At 40.3% G+C, this 22,895-nt stretch overlaps 1 protein-coding gene across 1 annotated transcript in view; it reads left to right on the top strand.

Moving 5' to 3' along the window:
* The first annotated feature begins 1,488 nt into the window (after positions 1 to 1,488).
* Positions 1,489 to 22,895, top strand: part of CD109 (CD109 molecule) — a 146,035-nt gene continuing 124,628 nt past the window's right edge. The window contains exons 1-3 of the mRNA XM_023219253.2: positions 1,489 to 1,636; positions 1,784 to 1,987; positions 3,092 to 3,264. Of these exons, the coding sequence (XP_023075021.1) occupies positions 1,914 to 1,987; positions 3,092 to 3,264 (247 nt within the window). The 5' untranslated portion in view covers positions 1,489 to 1,636; positions 1,784 to 1,913. The remainder of the gene's footprint in view (positions 1,637 to 1,783; positions 1,988 to 3,091; positions 3,265 to 22,895) is intronic.

The following is a 22,895-nucleotide window of genomic DNA, read 5'->3' as shown; positions in this document are numbered from 1 at the left end:
GCAAATCCATATGCCTAAATTTCTGCATGACTACGCCTTTCGACAAATGTGTATTGTTGGAAGGAGGGCATAAACAGGAAGGTGGCATCACTTTAAAATTCACACAGATTTACTTTTATACAATGTGGTTCTAAGCCTTTCTGTAAGTCTTCTCAGGAGGCAACATTATCCACTAATCTTTTGCAGTCTCTCTTATGTTTGCCTACCTCTAGAATAAACCTGAATTTATTAATCCACCTTTATGAACTGAAAGATTGAGAAGAATTTTCTCAGTGTTCCTAATTGCCTTTGCTCATCAAAGTGCCCCCAAATCACCTCCAGTTGTAGAGCTTCCATGGCCCACTGTCTGCTAAAGTAAAGCAGAATCCCAGTCCTTGCTCCAGACCTGCCAAGTCAGTGTCTGTTTTCATGTGATTCCCATACACACTGGCATGTGAGAAGCACTGAGTTAGATCTTGGTGCTTGGCCCACCCTTGACCCTGGTCCTCCTCTCTGAACAACAGAAAGGTGAGGAGACCAGCAGTAACAGCTGTGTCAGGAACAGGTCAGCACCCAGGGATCCACACAGATACTTTTGGTCTTTCCTAAGTCCTGCCTGCAAAGGAAATTGGACACTAAAGATAGGCTGCCTGTAGGAAACGACATAAGGACCTTTGCAAGCTGTTCAGCAGGGAGAAAAAGGGGTGGAACAGGAAAGGGAGGAAAGCAAGTTTCTGGACTCCCCAAACCACAGTGTGTCTAGGTGCTACTTTCTCACTTTTCCTTATTTAGCACATAGCTTTGTCATGAGACATCTTTTTGCTGACCTCTTTTCCGTTTGCATTTTGCCCCATATTAGAATGCTACCATCAAAACCTCTCTATGAATTAGAAAGTTTACGTTGTCAGGGACTGAATGTGTCTGTTTTCCAACAGTTTCTGGCAGTTCCCTGCTTTTATGGTGTAGTCATGGTGAAACCTGAGTCATCTGAAGATGGTGGCAGTGCCAGAGAGCAGGGGAGAGGAGCTGCAAACAAGCCAGGAAGAGTTGGGCATCAATAACTCCTGGGCACCACCGGCCACTGGCCTTCATTCTGACAGGAGAGCCACCCGAACCCTAATTGTGTTCAGACAGATTGCTCCAAGCTTTACAGTTCTACCGAATTCTTTCTGTAGCAAAAATATAAAGGCATCTTATTTTTTTTTTTCAGGGTTCCAAGTAGCAACACCTAACGTCTGCAGTGCCAGATGTCTTTTTTTGTTTGTTCTTCTTTTTTTTTTTTTTTTAAGGTGAGAAACCATAACATTTTCCTGGAAAGGAAAGCAGTAGACCTCATTTTTTGTTTTAAAGAAAAATAGTTTTTCTCTGTTTCTATTCCTATACATTAAATAACTACCCAGGAAATATGACCCGGTTTGGCGCGCGTGTGCGTGTGTGTGTGCCGTTTCTCTAAAATTCTGACTCATAGTCTGGAGGACAATGATTGACTTTTTTCCACTTCACATAGCTGCTGTGAATTTCTCCTCACAAGGATGGGCCTGTTTACTCACCCTGGGCATCGTTGGTAGAGCGCTAGTGTAAACACCCTGAGGAACCCGGTGGGCCAGGGAAGTGGGCGCGCTCTGTTCTCTGCGGCCAGCCGGGACGCCGGGGCCAGGTGGGGCCGCCGGCGTTTAGCGACTGCTTTCTCACCCCCTGGATTGGCGATGTTTGCCACAGCAGCGAGAAGCGCCATTGTGATGGGGATGGGAGGGGTGGAGCCTCCAAGTCCTGTCTCAATTTAGATCTCTTACTCTGCTGTTAGGCGCGCCCATTTCAGATTACTAAACTCGAATTAAGAGGGAAAAAAATCAGGGAGGAGGTGGCAAGCCACACCCCACGGTGCCCGCGAATTTCCCCGGCAGCGGACTGTAGCCCGGGCAGACGCCGTCGAGATGCAGGGCCCGCCGCTCCTGACCGCCGCCCACCTCCTCTGCGTGTGCACCGCCGCGCTGGCCGCGGCCCGCGGGTAGGAACGTGGGCGCGCGGGGGGCGCGCGGGCGCGCGGGCCTGGGCCGCTCTGTGGCTCTGGGCCGGGGCTTCGGGGAGGTGGCGGCTGCTGTGCCGCAGCGGGTGGGAAACGCCCGTGCGGCTGCAGTCCCCAGCCTGGCACTGGCCTGGGGGTTTGACCATATGTAGCTTCAGCGTGGCTCTCCATGGGACAGTTACTTTCTGTACTCATGAAGTTGTTTAAGCGTCTCCCTGGCCATAACAACTTTCTGAAGAACAGTCGTTTTATTTTTAGTTCACGTTGCCTCTGCCTTTTGCTTTTCAACTTTTTGCTCCCAGATTGTGTTTCTTCTCTCAAATACATGATGTATTTTTTCTAAGCAAGATGTCTCAACCTTAGCATTGCCAAAGTGTGGCGGAGGGGACTGATGTATGAGTTCAGGGGCAGACATTATAGGAAGATAGCAACAGCACCCAATAATGGAAAGCCCCATTCATTCCTAAAGATTTCTGTAGTTGAGCCTTAACCCCAAATTACAGCAGAGAAAGTGCTGCTTTAGTGACCTCTTTTTATAATCCGTTATACCTGGATTTCCACCAGTTGTAGTTTATTTTCAAATGGTATATTTCAATCAATGGTATTGGTTACATAATTTTTTATCCTCGTTGGGCAGCTACTCAAACGTGAAGATTTGACTAAGAAACAGGCAAAATCTTAGTTAAACACCACCACCAACAACAAGAAAATAATCACGCTGGGATAAGGTCATCTGTAAAGGAGAAGCTTAGAGACTTGCTTTGCCAATAACTCCAGTATGTCCTGGTGCAAGCCATTTACATCATGGTTCCTTCTGTGCTGTTCGTGGTTTATAAAATGGAAATAACACAGGCCTTCCTCTAGTAGTGATGCATGAATTACTGCATTAAAATTGATTTATGGGAATTATTGTTGTTTCAGTAGCATTTCAGTGCAGTTGCTAAATAGAGCAGTGGGCAATGTTAACAGAAACGACTGCAATTGGCACAGTATGGAGTGCCTATCGCACTAGGAAATCTGAGGGTCACAAAGGAGAGGAGATGTGAGGATAAGAAACTTTGTTTTTCCTTGTTGGGAACTCTTTAGGCCCCGGTTTCTGGTGACAACCCCAGGGATCATCAGGCCCGGAGGAAATGTGACTATTGGGGTGGAGCTTCTGGAACACTGCCCCTCACAGGTCACTGTGAAGGCGGAGCTGCTCAAGACAGCATCAAACCTCACTGTCTCTGTCCTGGAAGCAGAAGGAGTCTTTGAAAAAGGTAAGATAAACAGTATAAAGTCTTACCCTTCTGCAGTAATAATTGGAATATGTTAATAAGGTCATGTGTTAGGTAGTATAATAGAGAAACCCCAAATTTGCAGTAGCTTACCTAATATACTTTTAATTCTCACTCATATAAAGTCCTAGATAGTGTTCCCGGATGGTCTTCCAAGTGCAGATTCAGAGACCCAGGTTCCTTCCATTTTGTGGCTCCATTATCATCATGTGGCTCCCAAGACTGCAGGGGAAGAGCGTGGAGTTTCTTCATAGGAGAAGGGGAAGAGCATGAGAAGAGCATGTAGAAGGTTTTTATGGGATAGGCCTAGAAATAGCTCACATCACTAATGCTCATATGTACAGGAAAAAGAGGCTGGGAAGTGTAGGCTAGTGTGTGCCCCAGAAGAGGAAATGGGTTAGTCTCTAACACAAAACCATATTTATTGAGTGCAAAGTATTTTACAGAATAGGCCTGTGGGAAGGAAAGAAAAAACTACACAATAGTTAAAATCCAGTTTTATGGAATATTTCTTAAGCTTTAAAGTAACAAGAAAAAAAGAAAATAGTGTGAAAGTGGGAGCCATTTGTAACAGAACCAAGTTTGGTTCTTGTTTCAAGTCTGGGTTCTAACATGGCCCAAGATTAAATTGGGCCAATGAATGTCTTCTTTTTCAGTACTAAGGGAAAAATAATTTTGGGGGGAAGAGGTAAATACTTAAAACTTTTTTCATTAAAATGAACTTTTATTGCATTTTTTTTCCTTTTTTAGATTATTATAATTGTTTTTAGAGACAAGCTGTCAGCATGTTGCCCAGGCTGGTCTCGAACTCCTAAGTTCAAGTGATCCACCCACACTGGCCTCCCAAAGTGCTGAGATTACAGGCATGAGCTACTGTGCCTGGCTGAGACATACGTTTTTATAAAGTTAAGAGTTATTTTTTAAAAAATCATTTAAGGCATGTAATGAAGGGTGGATGGTATTCCATAACGGTTCATTATAGAAGTGTTTATTCTCTACAAGCATAGAGAAATGAACACCATCATGAAATGAAATAAAAGTAAAAGTTTATCTGCATCTTTGGTTCTTTCCCCATTGGAAGTTCACTGGGTAGGTATATTTGGAATAGGAGTCAGGACGAAATGGTGTGTGTAGGGACAAGTCACTTTCGTCCCTCACAGAAGCAATGTCAGGGAAGTGGGAGGTCTTATTTCCCTGGAGGGGAAGTATAGGCTAGCCCTTCAGATCTGAGTTTGAATCCTGGTACTACTTTGCTACTAGTTGTGTGATCTTAGGTAGGTTGCTTAACTGCTTTGAGCCACAGTTTCCTCATCTATAAAATGGAAATAATGAAATTGACTTCCCAGGGCAGTTATAAAGTTAAAATCTGTGTGTAGTACCTCTTAGGCATGCAATAAACAACAATTGCTAATATTATTAGTATAATAATACTGCAGAAGAGGATGCAGAAAGTCCATTTCCTTTTTATGTGGGGGCAGACTTCAACTTTCATTATTGAACTATCATTTCTGAAAATGAATGACTGCTGATCTTATGATGGTTGCTGAAGAAAATATTGAAATATTAAATAACAGGACATAATACTTAAGGTAGTTCCACATTCATTGTTTATTCATTAAGAATTTATGAGTGGGAAGAGGGAGGGGATTGAAAAACCACCTATTGGGTACCACAATTATCACCTGGATGATGAAATAATGTGTACACTAAAACCCTATGACAGGTAATTTTCCTGTATAACAAACCTGCACATGTATCTCTGAAACTAAAATAAAAGTAAAAGAAAAAAAAGAATTTATAATATTGGCTCCGCTAGTGTGGCAGTTTTCCTGCAATGCAGAGGTCCAGAATATATATGGATGTTTTTGATAAATATTTGAGCTTTGCTTGGACATTTACATACCCTAATTCTAGAATTTCACCTGCTAGGTCTTTTCTGTGATCTCCAATATCAGTCTCTCTCTTTTTTTTTGCAACAAATGATACCTGCATTGGGGGTGCATGTTGTTGTGGCTTGGTTTTCAACTTTATTCTTAGATCTTCTCATGCGAGAAGGTTTCCTCATATGCCCATGGGAAAGTTCAAGTACTCAAGACTGGGTCGGGCAAAGCTGTCCTGGGAGCAGAATGGATCTGCGGAAAGGAAAAAGGGAAAATGCTGCTGCTTTCGTGGGCTGTTTTTGACTCTATCGACATAGAGTTTCATTGACAATGGCATTGCTAGGAGCACTCTCCTCTTTCAAAGGAGAATGTTACTGTATTATCAGAGGCTGGGAGTTATTGTTCTCAGAGCAGATGCTTCCTGTAATGTGAGGACTTGAGGATCAAGACACTTCTCCCTGCTTGTCTTCACATCCTTTGCTTTATTTGGCTCCTCCAGTTGTAACAATCTGTAGCTAAACCAGGACTTCTAAATCAGGGGTCTGGATCTTCAAGTATCTGGATGTGGATTCATGTTTTGTTTTTTCTCCATCACATAAACACCAACAAATAAATACCTTTTGTTTTTAAGAGACAGGGTCTCACTCTGTTGCCCAGGCCAGAGTGCCGTGGTGAAATCATAGCTCACTGCAACTTGGAATTCTTGGGCTCAAGTGATCCTGCTGTCTCAGCCTCCTGAATAGCTGGGACTACAGGCAAGTGCCAGCACGCCTGGCTAGGTTTAAATTTTTTTTTTTTTTTTTTAGATATGGGGTCTTGCTATATTGCCCAGACTGGTCTTGAACTACGAGACTCAAGTGATCTTCCTACCTCAGCCTCCTAAAGTGCTGGGATTAAAGGTGTGAGCCCGATTGTTTCATCATTTTCTTATGAGCCACCCCACCCCCACAACAGAAGGTTGGTTTTAATAAAGATTTATCTTGTAGTAGAGCTGGGTAAGGCAGTGGACTGTTTCTTAGTAGCTTATTTCCAGCAGTTCTGTACTTCTTAGAAATCCTCAGGGTAGGGAGGTGTTTTACCCAAACCACAATAGATTTCTGTCTCAATTTGCGTCGGAAATAGTAATAACTAAAGGGTTCAAATGGAAAATGTATTTAATAAAGGTGAAAAAGTATGGCATTTCTTTAGGGAAGAGTTCATTTGTTTGTTTGCCAGATATGGGGGAGATTTTATTTACATTTCCACTTTTATGGCCAGGAGTGTAGGTTATATTACTGTTATTCATTTAAAAAATACATTAATTCTATAGTTATTGGGGATTGATTGTAGTTTTTTTTTTTTTTTTTGAGACGGAGTCTCGCTCTGTCACCCAGGCTGGAGTAGTGCAGTGGCGCGATCTTGGCTCACTGCAACCTCTGCCTCCCTGGTTCAAGCGATTCTCCTGCCTCAGCCTCCCTAGTAACTGGGACTACAGGCGTGTGCCACAATGCCTGGCTGATTTTTTGTATTTTTAGTAGAGATGGGGTTTCACTGTGTTAGCCAGGATGATCTTGAACTCCTGACCTTGTTACCTGCCCGCGTCGGCCTCCCAAAGTGCTAGGATTACAGGTGTGAGCCCCCGTGCCCGGCAATTATGGGCTTTTTTTTGGTGATTAATAGACCTTTAGGAAAAGTATTTCTGCTACACTTTGCAGAGTTCTGGAAAGGTGTATCAATGCCTTTCTAGTAGTGAGATTCAAAAGATTGCTTGTCACTGTCACCACTGTCACCACCCCTACCACCATCAGCATCATTGCCATCATCTCCACAGTGATTAGAACTAGGTTCCTAATCTTATCTTCCTTTGTATAAAGAGTTAGTTAAATAAACATACTTGACAAAACATAGTAAAAGTTCAGCAGATAATAATTACCAGAGGAGAGAAGGTGGCGCAGCTATTGGCATTTGAAATCAAGTCAGACTATTGTATTGGGTGGAGAGTGAGTCTGTCCCTTTATCTCTTCCCATATATACATATTTTTTTCTTTTTCTTACTGTGAGGTTGCTCTGGAGTTCCATGCCAAATCAAGAAAAAAAAGTTAAGAACATTTTGAGAACTGCCCTCTCATCTGTTAAGGCATATAAAATAATTTAATTTTTGTGATGTCCTTGAAACCATAATTTCTGTTTTATTTTCCCTTCTCTTGCTACAATTTGACATTTTTATTTGTAAACTTTCAGTAGTTTTCCCGAACAAGAGTCACTGCAAGTAATAAAGAATATAGCCTTCCTCCCTCATTAATGAATTCATCATCATTAGTTTCATGTAAACCTGATTTAAGAAAAAAATCCTAGAGGCTGAGTGCTGTGGCTCACAACCATAATCCCAGAGCTTGGGAGGCTGAGGTGGGAGGATTGCTTGAGCCCAGGAGTTTGAGACCAGCCTGGATAACACAGTGAGATTATATCTCAAAAACAAAAACAAAAGAACTCCCAAAACCAAAAACTCCCAAAAAGCTAAATCGAAAATGCCTACTGAAAAATCTAGGGACTCTGCATGGACGTCTCCTGGTAAGTGCCTGCTGGTTTGGTAGCACCATTTTTTAAATGCTACCAAGCCTAATTCCATCTTCCCATTGAGTTATTGGGGTGGGATGTGCTCTATAAATGTGTCTATAGCCTTTAATAACTTGCTTTTTCTTTTTGCCCTAAAATTCTGGAGAGTTAATGGAGTGTTAACCTTCTTTTTTAAAAGATTTTTTTTTAAATATGTTTTTTTCCTTTGTTGTCTTTCTCATATTGACTGTGGTATATTTTATTTTCCATCTTGGCTCAGTAAGGGTGGGAAATTTTTAAAAATTGAGATATTAGCTGAAAAACTTAAAAAAATCATCCAGTTCGGTTAGGATGGTTTTCTGGTGGAAAAAAAGCTCCTGAACATGCATTTCATGCCTTGTAGATAAAAATCAGTCCCATGGTCTTTATGAAAGTAGATTAATTAGTGTAATGTGTGGGCAGATCTCCCAGAGCAGGTTTTCACAGGCAACTTTGCCAGCAGAACTCAGTCTGAACCTGCAGTTATGTGAGAATTATTTTTAAAGGGTGTAGGCTTTTCATTCACACATCGTCTTTGCTCTTGTGTGTGATGTGTATTAACAGGTAGGTGGTGCCTGAGAATAAAGGACCACGGCATAATCACGATGTGCCTGGGCTCTGGAGCCTGGCTACCTGGGCACAGGTGATGGCCATTCCACTTAGTGGTTGTGTGGCTGTGGGCAGTCATGATCTCACCAGGCTTCAGTTTCATCATCTGAAAAATAGTGGTTTCTGCCTTATACAATTATATGGATATTGTGAGGATTAAATGAGGTAATATATTCAAGGCACTTAACACAAAGGAATTATTCAAGAAAATGGTAGCTATTGTTACTAGAAGAGAGTAGCAACAGTTTATGTCAAAGGCAATTATTAATCACCTATTGTGATGGTCTTGAACTGGGAACTCTATAAAAGACACACCCCTAGGAAGGGATTGGAAGGGATTTAACGTATTAAATATCCAGTTTCCTCATAGTACTAAGGACTTTATGCACAATATTTAATTTTAACAACCTGATGAAGTAGATACTCTTGTCTTCATTTTGGAGGTGAGGAAATTGAGGCAAAGAGAGAACAATTAGTTTTTCTGAGTTAGCCCAGTTAGTAAATGGTGAAGCCTAAATTTGAAGTTAGTTGTATCTGAGGTCCACAGACAATAAGGTTTTCTATTGCTGGGAAGAGAGTGAAGTATTTTTGTTTCCTTGATTTTGGGATATTGATGCAATGTTGCATAGTCATCTTCCACTAAAATCATTTTCACATTTGCTTGCAGTAGTGTAGACCTGGATCTAATGAAATCTAATTTGAATAGAAAGAATTACAAGATGAAATGCTAGCTCTCCTCTTAGTTTACTTTCAGCCTCATAGAGTTTTGGAGCTGGAGGGGACCTCAAAGATAAGCCAATTCAATCACCTAATACATGGCTGAGGAGACTGAGGTGAGGCATGGGATCTGGGGATTTTCCCAAGGTCAAATCACTTATTGGTACAGAGTTCAGGTTGAAACAGATTGCAGGTTCCCAAATTTGCAGTCCAGTGCTATTTCCATTATACTCTATGAAACTTTCCTAACATATGGAGAGCTGAGCTTAAGACCTAAGATATATTTACAAATGCTGATTCTTCTGATATGGAAGAAAATAAGGCTAACTAAGGAGTTTGAAAATGCTTACTTGCATATTGTAAAAGTTTCTTATTTTAGCTCAAGGTGGAGTTGCTCTTTATGCACTAATGGTTCTGTATAAGGGATGGGGGCTGGGTTAGAAGCTTCATAGACCTTTTAAAAACTAAATTCTGTTGCTGTGTTTCTCAAAGTGCAAATTATATTTATTAAAAAGGTTGATTCATGGCCTCCCTCAAGACATGGGTAAGAATCAAGAATCTCGGCTGGGTGTGGTGGCTCATGCCTATAATCCCAGCACTTTAGGAAGCCAAGGTAGGTGGATCACTTGAGGCCAGAAGTTCAAGACCAGCCTGGTCAACATGGTGAAACCCTGTCTCTACCAAAAATACAAAAATTAGCTGGGTGTGGTGGCGCACGCCTATAGTCTCAGCTACTCGGGAGGCCGAGGCAGCAGAATCACTTGAACCCAGGAGGCAGAGGCTGCAGTGAGCCGAGATTACACTGGTGCACTCCAGCCTGGGTGACAGAGCAAGACTCTGTCAAAAAAAAAAAAAAAAAAAAAAAAAAAAAGAATCTAACCTTTATGTTCCGCCATCACCACAGGTGATTCTTAGTCACATTAGAATGAGAACAACTGCCTTTTGGTATCTCACAAATTGTGCTCGACCAAATGCTGGAAAGCTCGAGGGTGAGTAGCATGCCCCTGCAAGCCTGTGATGATTCATGGCAGCGGAGGGAAGGCTCCTCCTGGACTTTCATGTTTGCTTTTCAGCAGCCTTCAACCCTAAGCGCTGGTGTTTGTTTTCAGCCACCGAGAAACATGACTTGGAGTTTGATTGTGAATCAATGATTGGGTGAAGTTAAAAGTGAACACACTGATTCTTTAAACTCCAAGTTAAACATGTGCTGCTCCTCTTTTAGCGCTGAATGAGTCACTGTCCTAGTGACTCACTGAAGGGTTGTGGCAGAAATAGAAAACAGATCCCATAAGAATTTGGGCTGGGTTACTGTTGATCCTTTATGTCCTGTGAAGAGGGCTTTACAATGCTGAAACTAGTTGTTTCCCCACAGACATTTCTTCTCATTAATGTATTATTTATTGATTATTTGCTGTATGTGAAACATGAGTGAATGGGGAGTGGGGAATAAGAGAAAGGAAGGCACTGGAGGAGATTCAGAGGTCCCAGAAGGATAATATAATATTAATAGTGCAGAAGGCTGGAGGAGTTTTTATTTTTTGTATAAAAAATTCAATGTGGTTTGTAAACAGTGCTTCTTGTATGTGACCCTGTGGCTGGTACTGTTACCTTTTACTTCCAGAGCTATACAGATGTCCATTCATAAATGTCCCATCTCTGCTGACATATTTGGCATTTGGAGGGAACAGTTACTTCCTGTACTAGAGACGGGAAGGGTGTGCCGGAGGAAAGAGCTGCTGGCTGGGCATGGCAGTTAAGAAAAGGAGATAGGGGTTTGTGTATATATCTTTTAAAAAGGTGTTTCATTCTGCTTTGGATATGAGTTTGGGAAGACATCCAGGTGGAGATGTCCAGCAGATAGTTTTGAAATTGCAGCTGAGTAGAGAGATTTAGGCATTGTTTTCATAGAGGTAGACAGTATTTTGAAGTCCTGGAAATACATAAGATGCACAAGAGAGACAGAGCTCATGGAAAGAACAAGACTTTTGAGAGAAGCTTGGAAAGAGGAAAATAAGTTAATGAAAGGGAGAAGACCTTCATGCCTGTAATCCCAGCTCATGCCTGTAATCCCAGCAACTTGGGAGGCTGAGGCGAGTAGATCGCTTGAGCTCAGGAGTTTGAGATCAGCCTGGACAACATATTGAAACCTCATCTCTACTAAAAATAAAAAAAATTAGCTGGATGTGGTAGCATGTGCTTGTAGTCCCAGCTACTCAGGAGGCTGAGGCGGGGAGTTCTTGAGCCTGGGAGTTCAGAGCTACAAGTGAGCCAAGATAGTGCCACTGTACTCTAGCCTGGGTAACAAAGCACGGCCCTGTCTCAAGAAGAAAAAAAAAAAAAGGAAAAGAACAGACAACGAGCAGTCAGAGAAGGATAGATTGAAAATGTTTCAGAAGCCAAGGGAAGAAGTAGTTCCAAGAAGGAAGGTTTAGTAGTATCAATTCTCTCAGAAGGCCAGAGAAGAGAAGATGAGGACAGAGGAAAGAACATTGGTGACCCTTAAGCAAATGGCTTTAAGTTGAATGTTGGGAGCAAAAGCAAATTTGAAGGAATAAATGGATGGTGATAAATATAATCAGAATTTATTCTTTCCAGAAGTTTGGTGGTTGAAAGGAGAGAGGTGGATGTTCTCTCAAAAGGCACATTAGAAAGGTGAAAGTGGTTAAGGCAAAGGAGAGGGTGGATAATTCCTGGGTTAGAAGTGGTGAGATCAGTATTAGGGGCAGAGGGAAGGGGATTATCCTTAAAAAACCCTCATACTTTCTTCTTTGAAGAAAGAAAGAAATAGAAGAGAATCAGTAAGGAAAGAAATATTTTGAGGTATGAAATTGAGATGAAGAATAAAATTGAAATACAGTTTTAGGAAAACTTATCTACCCACCTGTACATTGCACAGATCTGGCCACCACTTTATAGGAAATGGGGGTAAAAGTTAAACGTAGTGGCACACCAGAAAGAGAAACACAGGATTGGAGATCTTCCCTGGTGGTGCCCTAAACTGGGTCACCATTGGATTGTAGGAAATTGGAATACAGGGGCTGGAAGTCATATTCATATCTGGGGGAGCTAACACAGAGGGGAAAAAGAAGAGGAAAGGGCTGTTTACCGTGAAGATATGCCTCAGTTGAAGCTCAAGAGGACTGGGTGGAATTACTTTATTACTGCCGTGGTTGTCAGTGAATTTGTAATTCACCATCTCTTGGTTTGGGCCAAGATGACCAGCATACGAAAGTTGCAATGATAAAACTTGGCGAGGAGGATTAAAGTGGTTCTTGGTCTGGCTCTATCTCTTCTACTCTTCACTTCCCTTGGAGAATTCTTTGAGGTGATTTTCTTCCCTTGCAAGGCTCAGGGTGAAATTGGTCAAAGATTTGGTGGAGGGGGTAGCAGTAGGTAGGTAGATGGCAGGTCTGTGGGTTGTTAGTTCTGAAGAAATGATTCATAAGTTAAAATCCGAAAACCAGACTGGTAAAGAGCTTGGAAATAAATGGAGAGGAACATTTATTATTATTATTATTATTATTATTATTATTATTATTATTTTAATATTATTATACTTTAAGTCCTAGGGTACATGTGCATAACGTGCAGGTTTGTTACATATGTATACTTGTGCCATGTTGGTGTGCTGCACCCATCAACTCGTCAGCACCCATCAACTCGTCAGCACCCATCAATTCGTCATTTATATCAGGTATAACTCCCAATGCAATCCCTCCCCCCTCCCCCCCCATGATAGACCCCAGTGTGTGATGTTCCCCTTCCCGAGTCCATGTGATCTCATTGTTCAGTTCCCACCTATGAGTGAGAACATGTGGTGTTTGGTTTTCTGTTCTTGTGATAGTTTGCTGAGAATGATGGTTTCCAGCTGCATCCATGTCCCTACAAAGGACACGAACTCATCCTTTTTTATGGCTGCATAGTATTCCATGGTGTATATGTGCCACATTTTCTTAATCCAGTCTGTCACTGATGGACATTTGGGTTGATTCCAAGTCTTTGCTATTGTGAATAGTGCCGCGATAAACATAGGTGTGCATGTGTCTTTATAGCAGCATGATTTATAATCCTTTGGGTATATACCCAGTAATGGGATGGCTGGGTCATATGGTACTTGTAGTTCTAGATCCTTGAGGAATCGCCATACTGTTTTCCATAATGGTTGAACTAGTTTACAATCCCACCAACAGTGTAAAAGTGTTCCTATTTCTCCACATCAGAGAGGAACATTTTTAAAGAACACCTAGCAGCTCCCTTTTGGCAGGGCTGTGTTAGGAATTTACATTTATGAAAATGTAACTGGCAGAAATGATTTAGTATTACAAACTTAAGTTTCACTGCAATATATGTTAAAGCTCTTCAGGAATATAGATAAGATGGGAAATTTATTATTCTCAGCACTTCAAATTTATTCAGCATCAAACTACATATGGCACAATGCTGGGTGACAAATATTTGGTGACCACACGAGGTTCTTGTGCCCATGCTCTTCGCAGGGAAGCAGAGTAGGCTTCATTTGATGTGTCAGCCCAAGTTGATCGTAGAGGCTGATTGGAGTGCTGTGTTGACAGTTTCAAAGTCAAGCCTGGGTTTTCTGGACTAGAGAGCTGGATGAATTAGCTGTGTCTGCCATGGACATGGGAGTTGGGGAATGTGGTACGAATGCTGCGAAGGATTCTGCAGCCCTTCCATACATTTTATTTATGGATCAGTTGAAGAGGAATGGTCGAAGAGGAATGGTAACCTACAGAACTACATAGGGGCTTGAGATAGTAACAACATGGATAAGAGAGGAAAGATGAAAGAGTGGGTGAATCCAAATAGTAAATGAGAGTGCAGCAAGCTACAGAGGAGGAACAAGGAGAGAAGGAATATGAGGTTATGTTTGCACTACTGTTTTGGAAGGAATAGCTGGGTCTGTCCTGCACTTTTTGGGAGGCGCAGTGGGTTAGAATGGGCGCTCGGAAACCACACTGAAATTGAACCCTAGCATCACCTAATAATAGTACCCACCTCATAGCATTGTTGAGAGGATTAAATGAGATAATACTTAAGAGCTGTATCATCCAATATGGTAGCTACTAGCCACATGTGGTTTTTGAGCACTTGAAATGTGGCTCATACAAATTGAGATGTGCCATGAGTATAAAATACACAACGGATTTTGAATACTTAGTTCCAAGAAATGCAATAAAACTTGTGATTTTAAAATAATGATTTCATGTTCAATGTTAATATTTTTGACATATTGAGTTAAATAAAATATGTTATTAAAATTAATTTCACTCAATTTTTTCTATTTTTTTTTTTTTTAGTGCACATCTTTAAAACATTTATCACAATGCTTTGTACATAGAAAGCACTCAGGGAATGTTAACTATGTTGTACCTGGTGTTTCCCAGTATCAGATATTAATACTGATGCCGACCACGAGCCCATGGCATGAGTCCAGGTCTCCCTGCTGATGACTCATTTTGGCTTAGGTGGATCTTCAACCTTATTCCTTATCCCTTGAAGAAGAAGAAAATCTCCCTAAAAAGAGCCACAGAGGTCGGCAAAATTTCTGTAAAGGGCCAGATGCTAAGCGTGTAGGTTTTGCCAACCTTCGGGTCTTTACTGCAGCTGCTAACCTCTGCCTTTATAGCTTGGAAGCAGCTGTAGATGGTGCATAAACAGATGAGCATGGTTGTGTACCAACAGAACTTTATTTACGGATACTGATATTTTGAGTTCATATAATTTTTACTTATCATGAAATATTATTCTTCTTTTGATATCCCCCCCAGCTATTTAGAAATGCAAACCCATTCTTAGTTCATGAACTTTAGAAAAAACAGGCGTGGGCCAGACTGGATCTGTAGGTTGTGGATTGCTGACCCTGCCATTAAGAATGCCCTGTACATTTAGCAGCCAAGAACCTTGCTTGACTTTGGGTTTTTCATTTGTACTTAACCTAACATTTACTTTATAGTGTACCATTTTATTTATTTTACTTTTAGTAGGTTTGTGTTTGACCTGCTTTTTTTTACTCAGCAGTCTTAATGGAACAAAACTTTGTTTATGTAACTCAAATTTATTAAGATATTTGTAAGCAAAGGGAAACGGGAGAAAAATATAAAAGGAGTATGTAAGGGACGAAAGGAGATTTTTTTGTTTGGTTTTGTTTTGCTCAGAATACTTGTGTTTTCTGTGTAGATTGAATTTCCCCAATCGTTATTTTGCCTTAAAGTGACATTAAACTGTGAAACAGAAACATGGTATTTTTAAATCTTGCTTTAAGATTTTAAAATTTTTTATTTTTATAGATTTAGGGGGTACATGTGCAGTTTTCTTACATGGATATTTTGGGTAGTGGTGGAGTCTGGGCTTATAGTATAAACATCAGCCAGATAGTGTATGTTGTATCCATTAAGTCATTTCTTATCCCTCACCTGCCTGCCATATGAATCTCCACTGTCTATTATTTCACTGTCTAAAAAATATTGTATTTTATACAAAAATTAGCCAGGTATGGTGGCTCATATCTTTAATCCCAGCTACTGGGGGGCTGAGGCAGGAGGATCGCTTGAACTTGGGAAGCAGAGGTTGCAGTGAGCCGAGATCATGCCATTGCACTCCAGCCTGGGCAACAAAGTGAGACTCTGTCTCAAAAAAAAAAAAAAAAAAATTGTATTTTGAAGTTTGTTTTCCATGAATTTGTGAGCGAAAACCCCTATTTCTCACCTTGTTTATCTGTAGATCAAAGAAACTGCTGAAACATGAGGAAAAAAATTTAGTAAATTGATAAAGAGATCAAAATTTTCAGCTAAAAAAGTGATAATAAACTTAAATGTATTATTGCATGAGACTGAGTAGCAAAAGGCTGCCAAAAATAATTAGGCAGCAACACTGAGTCAGTCATATATATATATATATGTATGTGTGTGTGTGTGTATGTGTGTGTATATATAGTGGAAAACCCACTTTTTTTCGTAGAGAGTATTTCTGTACCTAGTTGGATTTCCATTTACACAGTACTCCTTCCCTTCAATGATTTTCCAAAGCTATTTGGTGAGGACAGATGTCAGAAGAGGCAGCATATAATGGTATTACTGAGTATGTTTAAAAAGTTAAGGAAAGGTTAGTTTTTGTGTATGCTTATTACGCAATTTAAAAATAGCTTTGACTCTATTTGTAAATCAAACGGCCAGTTCTCAGGCTGTGCCAAATGTGAAGTCTTCAAACAAGGTTTCTTCCGAGTTGCTTAAGCAGCACTGGGAAGGAGAAAGCATCTGAAAGGGATTTGAGATTGACTGTCTCTGGTTATACACAGAAATGATTGGAGTTTTATAAAGTTATCTATAAAAATGCTAAGAAGAACCTTACATAACAGAGTGTGTCTTTAGTTAGTGATTTAAAAGAGTGCCATACTGGGTTTCAAGAAGTGGTGACCATTTCCCGTGTCTGAATGGAGCCTCGCCAAAAGGAAGAAAAATGTTCACAACAATTTGCAAATACTATCTATTTAATTCTCAACCTAGCAACAGCGGAGAAAGAGATTATTATTCTTCTCTCATCTATACTGCCCCCACTCTCCTCCCCGCTGCTCCCGATTTTGTGTTTTCGTTGTGTAAATTATTTCTAAATGAATAGAACTTTCAAATAAGTCCTATGCTAGGACTTCATAAGTGCCTAGGAAATTCCAAGCTGTATTTGTAAATTTAAAGGGAAGATCAGCAGAAAAAAATGTCAAGTACTTAAAATCGACCTTTTAATAAGAACACATGAGACCAGTGAGTAGGCCTTAGATTGGATGTGTCCACACATCCTCTGAGTCGCTCCCTGGATCCAGCAAGAAATAGGGGTAGGTGGGACATCTCTGTCCCTACAGTATAGCATTTGGGAAGAGTCCTTGTATTTTGTATTTTTATTTGTTTTTAAATAGAGATGGGGTCACACCATGTTGCCCAGGCTGGTCTTGAACTCCTTGCCTCAAGGGATCCTTCTGCCTCAGCCCTCCCAAAGTGCTGGTATGACTTCTGCCATGAGCTGCCATGCCTGGCCTGGGTAGGACTTCTGTTTCTAACTCTGTATCTTTCTTGCATCTGTGAACAGATAAGGTCATGTGTCTGAGCATTAGGACCCAGGCATGCAGCTGAACTGCTCTTTCAACTTCTCTCTAGTGAGAAAATTCCTCAAAGATTTGACTTGATTCAGAGCTGCATTAAAAACAAAAGACAAAACAAAAAACACTTCTACTATGAAATGAGATTTCCTGCACTTCAAATCTGTTCAGCTTGTTTTGAAGTGCCAGAATGCTTGGCCTCCAATAAATAAGTCAATGTCCGAGAGCCTCATTTGGATTGTAGATTCCCAACTGTTTTTTTGCTTTCTCCTTGCTGATGTCATTGGATAAAAATAAATTACCACGCCCACTCCCGTCATTCTTCATCCATATACATTTGCTGCCGGTGAGTGGGTGGTAGCTGGTATCAGACCAGGGCAGGAAGGAAGCACATTACTTCCTCCAGTTATGGACCTAGCATAATAGTCAACCCCTGATGATTTATCCTAATACAATGAAAAATAAGTAACTCTCAATAATGGAGGGTGCTGGTTTGTTGGGGCGAAGCTCATTGCAGTTTGTTTCTATTTTATTCCAATGTGGGACATTGTGGTGGATGCTGTGTTTTAGGGCCCAGATCGCCCTTCAGGGATGAAGGACCTTTTCCCGAGAGCTGCTGGGAGTGTTGTGCCCGACTGCCTTCAGAGCCAGTTCCCTCTGATGATTGTATCAGCTAGAGAATTGCCTTGCCCGTGGTGGCCTCCCTCCTGGGGATGGCCTGCATTATGTGACTGATTGATGTGGGGTATGAAGGTCCAGCCCTTTCGTCCCAGTTCAGTACAACTCTCACTAGCTGTGACTGCTTCTGAGCTGCCCTGGTGGATGCCTCTTTGGAGCCTGCATTGCAGCCCCACTGCTGTCTCCCTTAGTCCAGTTTCCCCCGTTCCCTTCTGCAGGTGCTGATCCGCTGAATACTCCTTAGTAAACCTCCTGCATTGTAATTACCATCTCAGAGTCGGCTACTGTTTAATTTTCCTTTGAAGAGGAATGTTTCAGATCTTGGAATCAACTTCAAAACATGTCAAAACTATGTAGTGTGAAGAATTGACATGAGTTGGGAAAGTTTTTAGTTTTTATATCCTTTTCAGAGTTCCTGCATGACACAAATTATTTTAGAGTTAGCTCTGCTGCTGCAGTGCTTAGAGTATAACTCTAAGTTTCTTCTAAGGGCAGCTTTATGAAAGAAGAATCCACAGGTTCTGGTGAGTGATTAACTTAGAGCTGAGGAGAGAAAAGAGTTCAAGATGACTGAGATTTCGAACATCTGTGATTGAGGAAGTGGTGATAGCAACATATACAAACAGGCTATCCAGGCTGTGGAACTTTTACTATAATCAAAAATACGTATAATAAAAACAATGGTTAGGCACAGGGCCGGGACCGGTGGCTCACACCTGTAATCCCAGCACTTTGGGAGGCTGAGGTGGGCAGATCACTTGAGGTCAGGAGTTCGAGACCAGCCTGGCCAACATGGCAAAACCCTGTCTCTACTAAAAACGCAAAAAGTCAGCCAGCTGTGGTGGTGTTCGCCTGTAGTCCCAACTACATGGGAGGCTGAGGCATGAGAATCTCTTGAACTTGGGAGGTGGGGCTTGCAGTGAGCTGAGATCATGCCACTGCACTCCAGCCTGGGCAACAGAGCAAGACTCTGTCTCAAAAACAAACAAACAAAAAAGCAGTGATGAGGCACAGTGACTCACATCTGTAATCCTAGGGCCTTGAGAGGTCAAGGTGGAAGGATCACTTGAGCCTAGGAGTTTGACAGCAGCCTGGGCAACATAATGAGCCCCCATTTCTATAAAAAAATAAAAAAAATTAGCCAGGCGTGGTGGCCTGTGCTTGTAGTCCTAGTTACTGGGGAGGCTGAGGCAGGAGGATCGCTTGAGTCCAGGAGTTTGGGGCAGCAGTGAGCTATGATTGTGCCACTGTGCTCCAACCTGGGTGACAGAGTGAGACCCTGTCCCCTCCCCCCCCCCCAAAAGTGTGTATAATAAAACCAACAGTACAACTGATTCTTTTTTTTATTTTTAATTTTTGTGGATACATAGAAGGTATATATATTTAAAGGGTACATGAGATACTTTGAAATAGTCATGCAATGTCAACAACCACATTATAGCAACTGGGGTATCCGTTCACTCAAGCATTTGTCCTTTGTGTTACAAACAATCCAGTTATACTATTTTAGTTATTTAAAAATGTGCAATTAAATTGTTATTGACTACAGCCCCCCTGTTGTGCTATCAAATACTAGGTCTTATTCATTTTTCTAACTACTTTTCATGCCCATTAACCATCCTCAGTTCCTCTCTAACCCCTCACTACTCTCTCCAGCCTCTGGTAAGCATCCTTCTACTCTCTATCTCCATTAGTTCAATTGTTTTAATTTTCAGCTACCACAGATAAGTGAGAACATGCAAAGTTTGTCTTTCTGTGTTTGGCTTATTTCACTTACCATAATGACCTTCAGTTCCATCCATGTTGTTGCAAATGACAGGATCTCATTCTTTTTTATGGCTGAATAGTACTTCATCATGTACACGTACCACATTTTCTTTATCCATTCATTTGCTGATGGACACTTAGGTTACTTCCGTTTACTTCCAAATCTTAGCTTTTATGAACAGTGGTGTAACAAACATAGGAGTGCAGATAGCTCTTTGATATACTGATTTCCTTTCTTTTGGGTATATACTCAGCAGTGGGATTGCTGGATTGTATGGTAGCTCTAATTTTAGTTTTATGAGGAACCTCCAAACTGTTCTCCACAGTGGTTGTACTAATTTTCATTTCCATCAACAGTGTACGAGGGTTCCCTCTCCTCCACATCCTCACCAGCATTTGTTACTGCCTGTCTTTTGGATAAAAGCCATTTTAACTGGGGCGAGATGATATCTCATTGTAGTTTTGATTTGCATTTCTCTAATGATGAATAGTGTTGAGAGGGCCTTTTCATATACCTGTTAGCCATTTGTCTTCTTTTGAGGAATGTCTATTCAGATCTTTTTCCCATTTTTAATTGGATTATTAGATTTTTTCCTATAGAGTTATTTGAGCTCCTTATATGTTTTGGTTATTAATCCCTTGTCAGATGAGTAGTTACAAAGATTTTCTCTCATTCTCAGTTGTATCTTCATTTTGTTGATTGTTTCCTTTATCGTGCAGAAGCTTTTTAACTTGATGTGATCCTATTTGTCGATTTTTGCTTTGGTTGCCTGTGCTTGTAGGGTATTGCTCAAGAAATCTTTGCCCAGTTCAGTGTCCTGGAGAGTTCCCCCAAAATTTTCTTGTAGTAGTTTCACAGTTTTAGGTTTAAGTCTTTAATCCATTTTGATTTGATTTTAGTGTATGGTGAGAGATAGGGTCTAATTTCTTTCTTTTGCATATGGACATCCAGTTTTCCCAGCACCATTTATTGAAGAGACTGTCTTTTCCTCAATATATGTTGTTGGCACCTCTGTCAAAAATGAGTTCACTGTAAGTGTATGGATTTGTTTCTGAGTTCTCTATTGTATTCCATTGGTCACGTGTCTGTTTTTATGCCAATATCATGCTGTTTTGGTTACTATAGCTCTGTAGTATAATTTGAAGTCAGGTAATGTGATTCCTCCTTTTTTTCCTTTTTTTTTCTCAGTATAGCTTTGGCTATTCTGTGTCTTTGGTGGTTCCATAAAAAATTTTAGGATTGTTTTCTCTATTTCTGTGAAGAATGTCATTGGTATTTTGATAGAGATCACATTAAATCTGTAGATTGCTTTCAGTAGCATGGACATTTTAACAACATCGATAATTTCAGTCCATGAACATGGAATATTTTTTCATTTTTTTGGTGTCATCTTCATTTTTTTTCATCAGCGTTTTATAGTTTTCATTGTACAGATTTTTCACTTCTTTGGTTAAGTTAATGCCTGGGTATTTAACTTTATTTGCTGCTATTGTAAATGGGATTACTTTCTTGATTTCTTTTTCAGATTGTTCGCTGTTGACATATAGAAATACTGCTGATTCTTATATGTTGATTTTGTATTCTGCAACTAGACTGAGTTTATCGGTTCTAATTGTGTTTTGGTGGCATCTTTAAGTTTTTCCAAATACAAGATCATATTGGCTGGGCCTGCTGACTCATGCCTGTAATACCAGCACTTTGGGAGGTGGAGGAGGTCCAGATCACTTGAGCCTGAGAGTCTGAGACCAGCCTGGGCAACATAGGGAGACCCTGTGTCTATTTATCTTTAAAAAATAAATTAATTAAAATATTATATCATCTGCAAACAAGGATAGTTTGACTTCTTCCTTTCCGATTTGGATGCCCTTCATTTCTTTCTCTTGTCTGATTGCTCTAGCTAGGACTTTCAGTACTGTGTTGAATAACAGTGGTGAAAGTCTTGTCATCTTCCCGATCTTAGAGGACAGGCTTTCAGTTTTTCCCCATTTAGTATGATACTAGCTGTGGGTCTGTCATATATAGCTCCTTTATGTTGAGGTATGTTCCTTCTATATGCAGTTTTTTGAGGGTTTTTATCATGAAGAGGTGCTGAATTTTACCAATTTTTTTTAGTATCCGTAGAAATGATCATATGGTTTTTGCCCTTCATTCTGTTGATATGATGTATCACATTGATTGATGTGCATACAACTATTTATTCTTTTTATACTCAGAGTCAGTGCAGAGCAGTGGTTTGGAGCTCAGACCCACGAGTCAGGTGGCCAGGGTCAGAAGCTTGGCCCCAGTACTTTTTGTCTGTGTGACTCTGGGCAAGTCATTTCACATCTTTGTGTCTCAGTGTTCTCATTTGTAAATTAAGGGTAATAATACTTAATAGTATTGTTGTGAGCTTTAAACCCATTAATATATGTAATGCTTTAGAACACTCTGTAGGTGGTAAGTACTATTATTATTATTATTATTTTATTCATATAACTAAAAAATTGCATTCTGTCTGATCTGTTGGTTGTTTTATTGTTGCTAAACACAAATTTAAGTCTTCTATCCCCTAAATCAGTTCTGTCTAATACAAGTATAAGTCAACTACATAAGTTATTGGAATTTTTTTTGTAGCCACACTAAAAAAAAGAGAAACAGGTGAAGTTAATTGTAATAATATATTTTATTTAACCCAATAATTTACAAATATTGTTAGTTCAACATTTAATCACTATAAAATTATTGACATGACATTTTACATTTTTTCTTTGGTTGTAAGTCTCAGAAGTATGGGGTGTATTTTACACTTGCTGCTTTTTTCAGTGGCTCAATAGCCACATATATTTAGAGGCTCCTGTATGTGACTGAGCAGCTTTAAAGAGTTGCTAGTTAATCTTGCTCATTTCTGAAGTGTTCCAATCAACTGTTGCTGTGAAACAAGCCACCCCCAGATTTAGTAGATTAAAACAACAGTGGTTGATTATTTCTCACAATTCTCATTTAGCCTATACACGCTAGATTGGTGATTGCTTATTGCCATTATTTTTGTGATAGTTGTGAAATTTTTGAATTCCACGATCCCTTCTACAATTATTAGTTGGAATTCTGTGGTAAGGAATAACTCTTTCTTCTCTTTCACTCAGTCATGTATTTAATTGTATATCAGCATGAACTCATAGATTCTTGTTTTATTCAGTAGGTTGTAACCCATTATTTATTTTAATATTCAAGTGACCCGACCATAATATTTTAAATTAAGAAAACACCTTCTCCACACATACTGAGGTACCTGGTGAGATCAGAA

This window comes from Piliocolobus tephrosceles, chromosome 5 (assembly GCF_002776525.5).
Source record: "Piliocolobus tephrosceles isolate RC106 chromosome 5, ASM277652v3, whole genome shotgun sequence".
Classification (NCBI taxonomy): domain Eukaryota; kingdom Metazoa; phylum Chordata; class Mammalia; order Primates; family Cercopithecidae; genus Piliocolobus; species Piliocolobus tephrosceles.
The sequence above is the reverse complement of the archived record's forward strand: the minus strand, read 5'-3'. Positions and strand labels throughout refer to the sequence as shown.